The sequence below is a fragment of the Melanostigma gelatinosum genome (genome assembly GCF_949748355.1).
Source record: "Melanostigma gelatinosum genome assembly, chromosome: 16".
Lineage (NCBI taxonomy): Eukaryota > Metazoa > Chordata > Actinopteri > Perciformes > Zoarcidae > Melanostigma > Melanostigma gelatinosum.
The window spans coordinates 10,010,466-10,021,029 of NC_136649.1; the positions used below are offsets into that span (position 1 = coordinate 10,010,466).

Below are 10,564 nucleotides of genomic sequence, written 5' to 3' on the forward strand. Positions count from 1 at the left end.
GCCACACGCACATTCAACGATCTAGGATCAACTCTACAAGTGGGAGCTACAAAAAAAAAAACACTTTGACAGATGACGATCTCAAAGATTTTCTTCTTTTGGGGCCCTCTCAGGAGAAGCAGAGGACAGGAAGACCTCCATTATCAAGGCTGCAGCTCCCAGAGGGGCCCAGTCCAAGGCCTAGTGTGATAGAGGGGGATGGAGGGTGACAGGGCGTGCTGTGCTGTTATCTCCTGGATGAAAGGTCACAAGCGCTACTCTGACTGATGTATAATTGGAGTGAGTGGCTTCCTGTTTACATTGCTATACTTATCCACTGCAGTGTGTCTGCAAAAGGGCATTTTCTTCTTGTTTGGGAACTCCCACTAAAGATAGGAAAAGGTGGGAAATGCAGCAAAAAACTTTGAGATGAAAACTCAAAAACTACGACGTTTAGACGACTGAGGTCTTTTCTCTGTCAAAGTGGTCCCTAATTGACCGAGCAAAGCCCGGCTCCTCTTAGGGACCATTACTATGTCTGTCACGTTACCACTCTCGAAAAATCACAGTCATTTTTGTAACAACGGGTCCTTCGCTTCAGTCAGAGGTAGACAAAGGCAGGCTTCTCATTTCTAGCCGGGGGCCATTGATGTTGCTGGTTGAAATGGTACGTGTCGCTAGCTGTAGCTAGCTAATTATGCTAATGTTAGCTCCATCAGTTCGTTAAAAACTTTGTCTTGAGCCAACTTTTAATGTTTTCAGCTGACTCGTTTTATATTGAGAACCCTGCAAAATGCGTCTTCAGCAAACACTAGATGGCTACATACATGATAGTAGTACTGGTAGTGAGCTAATTAGCAGGACATGCTAACCTTTGTAGCTTACGCCAGAGCAGAGAAACACATTGTTCAATCCATGGTTTGGAATGGCCGTATTTCCCATGGGATTAATAGTGGGACTATGGTGGGTGGACCGTGGACCCTCTAGGGGGGTCAGGGGGCATAATACAGCTCCATGTACACCTGGCCTACTTACAATTGCTGATTGGACAATCGCTGTTCGGGGGAGGGCTTTTAGCGAATGGTGATTGTCGTACCATGATCCTATTTAAAAACAAACAAACTTTCTAAGGCAACTCACCTGCAAAGTACTCTTCAGACTCTTCACTTCTGTGAGTAGATGCTTCAGTGTCTCTGAGGGAATGAGACAGAAATGTCGGAAGACATCACATGCATATCAAATACAAAAATAAATGTCAAGGAAATGGATTTACCCTTCTCAACGCACGGAAATGTCAAGCCCACAATGAAATGAGGCGTTTTAGTTCTCAAACTAAAATTCTGCAGACCTGAATCATTTTTTATCGTCAAAATATAAAGTAGATTGTATTCTATCTTACCTGCTGTGTTGGTGGCCCCATCCTGACTGGCAGTGATACCCAGTGCTGACCTACACTCCTCCAGCAGCTTCTCCAGCTCCTGGCCCTGACTGTCCCCAGCTTTGTGAGCCGGCAGCAAAGACTGACTCAGACCGCTGTCCCTTTCCCTCCAGTTCGGCCCAGAAGAGCTGCCCACCACAGGTGAGGCGCGACACAGAGTGGAGGGGCTCTTTGTGGGGCTGATGGCCGCAGTCTTCCCCCGGGAGGCCAGAGGTCGAGGGGCGGAGGTAGGAGGACCCCCATTCCTCCCCAAAGCAGCTTGTCCTTTACCCACAGTACTTCCTGACTTGTGGTGCAGTGGGCTAACTCCAAGGCCAACGGTGAAGCTATTTGAACTGGCCGGTGGATGAGGCCTCACATCAGGAGCGGCACTGGAAGTGGTAGGGTTGGTGCTTGGCTGCGCTTTTTTCCCACTGGATGCGAGGACTGGGACCGGAGGTGGCGATGAAACCGGTGCTCCAGGGGAAGGTTGAAGTGAGGTAGGGGGAAGGAGTTGGGGGACACCGGGCATGGAAGGAGGCCCATCACTCTGTGGAGAAGCAGGAGGAGTGTGGAAGCTATCCCCAAGGGGCCCTAGAGAAAATAAAAAAGAATTCAGATGAAATAAGAAAAGCAGATACATTTTAAAACCCTCTCAAAACATTTATATTAGGGCTTTAGTGTTGTGCTCAACTGTCACCATACAGGTGTCACCGTTGCACATCACCCAGATGTGTCGATCATGGGGGGGACGAGGAAAAAGCAACTCGTATTTTGTATTTACAAGAGCAGGAGGATTGTGTCTGTCTTTCAATGAAAAGAAAAGAATACTGATGCATTAGATTTTTTCCCCACTGTACCGAACTCGCACAGAACCATGACTCCAAAAAGCGACGGACAAACCGAACCGTGACTTCTGTTTACCTCTAACATATATAGTTTATAATCTGCTAAAAAAAACTATTTATCAGATATTATTTTTCGAAAAAAAGTGCCATTACCTCATTTAAAATGACACCTACTCTTTCTCCCTAATTGAAAGATCCAGAGTGTATGAATATGCAAATCTGAAAGGTAAACACGAGATGTCTGGTGCTTCACTGATCTGATGTCTATTCTACGTATATGTGGCGTGTACGTTGCAATTGGCTCCCAAAATCCTGCTCGTCTTACACTCAGATTTACAGCGAGCACAGAGAAACGTTCCTCGTTCAGCAGAGGACGGTAGAAAAACAGCCTTCTACTGTGAAACCTCTGCACATACATCATGCTGCACATCCAAACATCCAAGTAAAGCAACAAGGCTTTAAAGTTGTGAATAATAAAACACAACAAAACTGACTGAGAAACTGAATCCCTAGACTGTAGGGAAAAAAAACAACCACAAAGTTTCGTGGTCATTCGTCTGGCATGTCGACGCTGAGAACACCATTGAGAGCGGTGAGCGGGCCAGCAAACATCCAGGCCAAGCCCCTGAAGATGAATGCTTTAATACAGGCATTCCTCTCGGGCCGCTCATCCACAGTGTGACATTCATTCTCCAAATTCAGGAACACACGCGTACACGGAGGACAAATGCTTCCCATACACAGACCAATTTGCAGCAGGCAGATGCAAATAAATTTCCAAAGTTGACACAATAGCAATAACACAAGTGATTTCTACTTTTTTGGCTCAGCGCTCCTCGACCACAACAGCATGCCACTAATAACAACTTTCAAAGCTATGGGAACCACTGGGCATCGTGTATCCATCTTTTCTTTCCTCCTATTCCTTGTTTGGAGAAAAGTCTCACTGCTCGTAAAAATGAAGTCTTCTCTTTTTTCGTGTTTGCAAAGTACCTGCTGTAAAACCAAGTCTCTCTAGAAGTCATTGGGAAAGAATGACAGGATTGTCGAATAACTTTCTCATGCCACCTCTGCTTTTTGTTCGTCCAACCATGCGCACGGGGGGCAGATTGACTGAATGAGTGTGTGTGTGTGTGTGTGAGAGAGAGAGAGAGAGAGAGAGAGAGAGAGAGAGAGAGTGTGTGTGTGTGTGTGTGTGTCAGATAGCATTAGGCTTCCTATGATTAATCTGCCGCCCTTGTGCAGAGCCGGGGAATTCTGCCGATTCATCACAGCTGGCCTGAACGAATCACATAGGGACGCCAGGAGAATGACCACTCACTGTGCAACACACAGGAGGGCTGCCAAGATTCCTGCTGCCGCTCGACACACACATACACACACATACACACACACACACACACACTCACAGCCTTTTCCGCTTGCTTCTCCTTTTGTTGCCTTCAATATCCTGATCGCCACTTATCCACCCCTCTTTCGTACAGTCTCCTTACTCTTCCTGTATTTCTTGCTCTACCATCCTCCTACTACATTCATCGGTGCAATAAGGTGCGCTGAATTGATTCTAACAATAAAATATAAATGAGGCCAATACGCACACACATATTGTCAGGTGTCTGTGTGTACTGCCAAACATTTGAAATCAACAGAAGCATGCAGCGACAGACCAACGGAGGAGATTCAAGGGAGGTGATTTGACCGGCGCTCGTTTCAAAAAAGAAGAAGGAAAAAAAGGAATTGCAGGCTCAATGGTGTGTGTGTGTGTGTGTGTGTGTGTGCGTGCGTGCGTGTGTGTGTTTATGTGTTGACCTACCTGTGGGTCCATGGCTGTCCTTGCTGGAAAAGTTACCCATACTGCAGTAATGGGGTTTGGGCTGCTGATGGGGGGCCTGCAGGTGCTTGTTGCTCTTTCACTCAGCTCAGACCAAAGTGACCTACACGCGCGCGCACACACACACACGCACAGGACATCCAGAAAGATGATGGATGAAGTCATGCACTTCCAGTAGGCAGTATGTTATCCAGCTGAGACATAATTCAGTGAGCTCAGCTGTGTAGTGAACTGACTTCCGTGCCTTTAAATGTCATGATGCACTGGTGGAGTCTACAGGAAGTACACGTGTGACGACTGAAGCGCAAACGTGAACACAGACCTCATTGAAAACTGAAATTCGCGCCATCGAAACAACACAACTCATAACTTTTATTTGCAAAACATATTTGATTAAAAACAACTAAAAGAAAAAGACCAATCATTTTGTTCTCAGGCCATTGACTTTAACGCGCTGTCGACGCTTTTACACAAACAGCCCGGATTACGTGCGCATCCAAGAGTTTGAAACCGTGTTTTCGAAAAGTGACTTCAATTTATCGCACGCTACGTTAAAACCGATTGACCTCTTGAATTTTAAAGAGCAACGAAAGGCGCATACAAACCCCTTGCAAGCGGCACAAAAACCCTCCCAACTCCTTTTTGTTCGCAGTTTGGTGAACTCTTCCTCTCCGCCGCTTTGACTCCTCTCAGCGTTGCTCAGCCGAGTCCTCGCGGAGGAGAGGGAGCGGCAGCGAGACCCTCCGAGCACCGGTTAATCCCCGCGACCTGTGGCCGCTGGAAACGTGTCAATACGAAGACAACGCATGGTCTAAATCCGCACATCGAACAAAAGAGCGGATAAAAAAACAACAGCCACAAAACTCCATGCCACAAAAAGACACCGGTGACAGATGGCGCCGATAGCCGCTCGGTGTGTCCGCTGGAGGGCACCGTTAGACCGCGCTAGCAGCAACTTGTTGCCTCCGGGGTGTCAGGTGGCTCCTCCTCGCTCACCTCTCGGCCTCATATGAAGCTGACCTTACAGGCCGGTGACCCACTGACCTACTGTAGCAGACGGATCCAGGCCGCACAGTTCTATTGGACCTTTTCTATTAAGAACAGCTTTGGATGTGTTTAAACTCCCCCATTTAATGTGTTTGGCCTCTGAATAAATGAAATAAACTTTTTTGATGACTTTTTATTCTTGCATTAAAGAAACTTTTTGATTTGCATGAATCTGAACCATACAATTTTATATAACGGACACAAAAATGTAATAGAAGCCATTTCCACAGTAGTCTTGGCCTGCTGTGGCTCGACTTTACAGGTTTAAGTAAGTCGTGACTTGCTAATTTAATTCAATGTTACTCAGTCATTATACACCGCAAATAATACATTCACTAAAATACTCAATAAATTCTCTCCAAAGGCTTGTGTATGTTTTTAAAAAACTGAAAGAGTCAGATTTTGTCATATTATGTGTGGGGCCAAATCATTTCAATTTAGATACGAAGAACCATGTCTATGAATTGTGACTAACTTTTGATTATGCGTCGTGTAATAGTCGTATAATAGCTATGCTATGCTATTATACGACTTAACACTCTTAACACTTAAATTGTCTCTTTTTCTTGTAATGCAAAATGTAATGTCTTGGCTTATTGTGTCAAATCTGTAAGGATGGCATAGAGGCCATTGAATTGTGACTCCATTGCAGGGGACAATGTTAAGAAATCTGGTTGGAGCAAGATACATGTTCACAAATAAAATGTGTAAATAAACAACGACACATATTTGTATATTGTCCACTTGATGAAGTCTGAAGCATCAATATCAGTGTCCGCAACATGCTCTTTGGATAAACCGCCCCTTTGTAATAATGTGAATGTGGATCTCAAGACATGCATTCAGAAAAGCTTTACCCTAATAACGAGGATGACCCATCAAGTGAAACCTGTCTCCCGCATCTAAAGTCTAAAATTTACAATTTGTAAAATCAGCATCTAACCTCATTAAGCCTAATTGCAGCAAAACAGCATGAATTTCCCACTTTGACGAAAAAGACATTTATTTGTCGCTACAAAAAGCACAGCACATCATCGCACAGCGCATGTACAAAAACCACCAGACCCACAGGTGTGACAAAGTGCAACAGTCGAGCCTCACGTTTGCCAAATGCTTTTATTTTGTAAATCTCTTCCGACATCTTTTCATTAAATATTCATCGTATTGCTAACAGAACAAATATCTCTGTTAATGGGCACACGCCGACGTCGAGTTTGTCGACCTTTACAGATTAAAATGAACCAGCACTGATGTGTGACACCCACACAACAAGCTAACAGGTTTAATACTGTGCCTCCAAACATTCCCTGTGTTTTATTCCAACACCAAACGTCTTCTCAGATAACCATTTGATTTTTTTTGTCAGCGCACTGTCTTGGCAGTTCCCCCTCACAAACTGTACGGTGCTGATTGAAACAGGAAGTTTGCTGCAGTGAGGAGGCAAGCTCTCTCTCTCTCCCTCTCCCTCGCCCTCTGATTGAGATCAATAGGTTTCCACAGTGCTCTGTGCTCACTGTGCACCACTGCAGTAAAGAGAGAGAATCCATCAAAAAGCAACAAGGTGCATTACACAACCTCCAGTCCCCCGCCCACGTTGATTTAACGCTCATGGAAGTGCAATGCCTGGAAATGACTATAAAAGGCAGTTTCTCGCCAGCGTGACGGATACTTTAAGACTCTGATTTTAGAATATAGCATCATACATGTGTCCGATTGTGTACATTTTAATTTAATGTAATTTTTTCTCGTTTCACACAGTGACAGAATATCCTTTTGTTGTGAAGCCGTCGCAACCCCATTATGAAATACTTAATGGGAGTCGGTCTCTGTCTGGAGCAAGGCGACCTTTTGTTTGTTCAGTGTCTGATGCCAATTGGAGCCATTAGCCTCCTTTGCTGAGTGGATTATGACTATTTTGTTGGTGACCTGCTGCGCTCGACTTCTGGAGGGGCCGCTGCTTGGGCTCTAAAAACAACTGGCCGCTGGTCCAATTTGGCAGACGGACAAGGATGGCTCTTAAACAATGAAAAACGGATTACAAGGTCTGGCTGACCGCGTAATTGATGAAAAATGCAACTTCCTCACCACCCTTATTTTTCACAGCTTTCCATTATACTTAGATACTTCCTCCTCCTCCTGTCTCCCCTGCTCGCGGAGAAATAAAACTCCCCCTTTAATGGCTCAAACACAAAACTAACTGCATTCAGTCGTTTTTTTTAAATATTCTTCGTCAAAAGACGAGGCTGTACACATAAATACAGTATCACCCTGTGCTATCCATAAGGCACAGCTCGCATTCTCAACCACACTCAGTGTCTCGCCAAATCTCAAGTCCCTTTTCACTGCTACATTTTTTTGGTGTAAACATAAATGGAAATACCAATCCCATAATGAATACATCCATGGATGGCAGTGGGCCGAATGGTGGACACTGCAGGGGGAATGGTACAAAGTTGGGATGCACAGGGACTGTCTGCCTCTCACGGGTCCTTGCCTCTAATACCAGATTAGGTGAAGTAATATCTGTGCCAGGGATTGATTTTCCACCTGGGTTAATCCCCCCTCTAGAGAACAACGGTTTATCCAGGAGGAATCGCCATTCTGCCTTGCCTGTCTGCCACCTGCGGTGTCCCCGCGAGGTAAATTAGGAGTCATGAACCAGTATTTGATTGACAGCCGGTGCCAGACCACGGCAGCAAAACGCCACGGCTTGTTGATGGACGGCACCTGCTTCTCCTCAGAGGAAATCAATTGAAGTCATGGGAGGGGGGGGGGGGGGATGGTGCTTAAGCACTTACACATGGCTGGGGAGGGAGGATGACAGGGAGAGAGAGAGAGTTGCCAACCAGCTGTGCACAGAGGAGCACTGCCAAGCGCCGGCCCCTTTGTATATGCCAGTGCCACAAAAAGACACACAACGTCTCCAAATGAAACATGTTGGCTCCTTCAAGCCACATTCGGCCCCAGGATTTGGTATTGCGTCATCAAATCATTCAAATTGCTTCGTTCCCTCTCGGTGCATTACAGACTCTAATATTAGTGAGAAATTGATACCATCTGATATCTTTACAACTATTTGTACATGGGTTGCACAGAATTCATTGTTACTGTACGACATCCAACGGTTGAGGTCAAATATCTACACTTACGCAGCTCCAGAGAGCACATGGGCCACACATGGGGCCATCATAGCTAGATCTTAGTATATCTACGTATATGGACAATCTACGTATATCCAACCTATCGTCGAAAGGTTGTTATTTCACGGGAACTCTCTGGCCCACAAAGGACGGGGGCGGGACCTCCTGGCAGGCCCCGCCCCGGGCGGTTGAAATCCAGGAAGGGGGTCCTTTGGGCTGCTGTGCCCACCATGCTGGCGTCCGTGTGCGTGCCGACCCACTGCAGCACGCGGGCGGAGGGCCGGTGGTAGAGGGCCAACTGCCTGGAGCTGTAGCCACACATCCCGATCCCCAGGGCCCCCAGCAGCATAGCCACGCCCGGCATGCTCCTCACGACTGGGGGCGTCACAGACACATTGTGGTAGGCCTGGGTCTGAAAGGAGAGGATGAAGCATGATCAGAGGAATGCTTGATTTCCTAAGTATTACGCGGGTATGAAAGATCAGAGCAGTCTGGAAATACCACACCTTCCCTGGTAAACAATGACCGAAGATGTAATTTGCTAATGTGCTAAATATATGCACGGGTGCAGATCAATTTCAGGCCCCGTCGTCACAGTAGGAGATTGTGCCCTGCAGCCCCCCCCCCCCCCCCCCCCCCTGCTTCAAAACATTTGTCTGCATCAACTGACTGAGCTACAATATGTTCACCCCCCCCCCCCCCAGACCCACAGAGATTAAAAACTCATCTTCTCTAATTTACCAAATCGCAGTCTATCTCTTTTGACAAACAAAAGGCTCGTCTATTTTGCGATATGGCCAATTTCCTCAGTGGGCCCTTGGCAATTATAAAGCGCACAGAGGAGCAAATAATCGAAACCTTGTAGTTTCAAATGGAGCCGTGTCACAGACAGTTAGGAAGCCATTCCCGTAGCTCACTCGCCCGGTTCCCATTCCCATTTACAATGCAATGGACCGTCACAGGCTTGCATTTCTCCATTGTTTGCGATAAACACCGCCAAAAAAGGCGATTGTGTTTTGTGAGCTAAAACAAAAGGCAAACTGTAACAGAAGCCTGGAACGAAAAACGCGTAGCTGAGGACGGTGTGTGTATATGATATGAGATAGTACTGTACTTCATCATCTCCTCACAACAATCTGTTGAGACACTCGGCTGAGTAAATCGTTGCGTAATGGCAGCACCAGGCTTAGCCACACCAACGTGCGGTGTGCAGGGTCTCCGTCAACAAACTTCTGTACGAGCCCATAAAACCAGCACCTTGCAAACACTTCATTACGTCACTGCTCTCAGAGTTGTCAAAGTTACTTCATCTGCCATTTCCTTCCAGTCCTTAAGGGCCAGTAGAGAGGCAGCATACACTCTAGACTTCAAATCCCAGACATTGAGATGGCTTTGTGCCTTTTTGTTTTAATGGTCTTAAATCACAACTGATGCAGAAAAATTGCAATAAAGTACAATCCACTTCTGCTTATAAGATCATTGGCAAGCAACGTCCAATGACTCAGCGCTTCATGTTCCTGCTATCCGGCACTAAGGACAGCTTTAGTGTCACTACGCGTCTTAAGAGTGAAAATCACAGCACATCTAAATATTCTTTTGTTGACACAGTATCTAGTTGACCCTAAATCTTGTTCACCTTTACAACAAAGTATCATTGAAAATATTGAAGCTAGTGTCACTTTATTTCATGAATACCGCTCACACTCACCTGCAGCAGCCGGATGTAGCCAGGAGTCAGTCTTGGGACTCTGAAGAACATTTCTGGAGCGTTGCGCGACGGTCCTCCTGGTGAATCAGCAACGAGTTGAAGGCCAGATAAGCTCAAGCTCCTCTTCCTGGACGCCCAGCACGGGAAACCCAGCGACAGCGGGCCTGTCCGGGTCTGCGCTTGGACACTTCCAACCTGTGCTCGGCTATCTGGTGCGGGACAACTGCCTGCCCAGCCCTTATAACGTGTCCTTCCTGTCCTACCACAACAGGCTGTCTGCAGGTGGTGTGTCTAATAGGATTACAGGAGCTGGCACACAGGGACAAAGAAGTCCGTCCAAGTAGAAGAAGGGAGGTTGAATGGAGCGTAGGGCTGGGTGACACTTTGACATCGCAGTATACCGACTTGTAGTGGAATCATATTGAAATCATAAGTGCTGTTGTTTTACAAATTTCTGTTGTGGAAACTAATGAATCATTAGATTTTTTTACATTTGGTTTATAATGTAAGCAGAGTTTTGTCCAATGCATATATTTACCACATTGAGGTGAATATCAATCCATATTCTTATTAACAGCTTATTATAACAGCTCA

General features: G+C 46.1%; 1 protein-coding gene across 1 annotated transcript in view; it reads right to left on the reverse strand.

Annotated features, from left to right (window-relative positions):
* Positions 1-4,865, reverse strand: part of LOC306790007 (CD109 antigen) — a gene marked incomplete at its 3' end in the record, with an annotated part of 28,006 nt that extends 23,141 nt beyond the window's left edge. Inside the window, 4 exon segments of the mRNA XM_079286112.1 lie at positions 1,120-1,172; positions 1,379-1,990; positions 4,058-4,178; positions 4,681-4,865. Coding sequence (XP_079142238.1) covers positions 1,120-1,172; positions 1,379-1,990; positions 4,058-4,097 — 705 coding nt within the window. The 5' untranslated portion in view covers positions 4,098-4,178; positions 4,681-4,865.
* Positions 4,866-10,564: the final 5,699 nt, after the last annotated feature.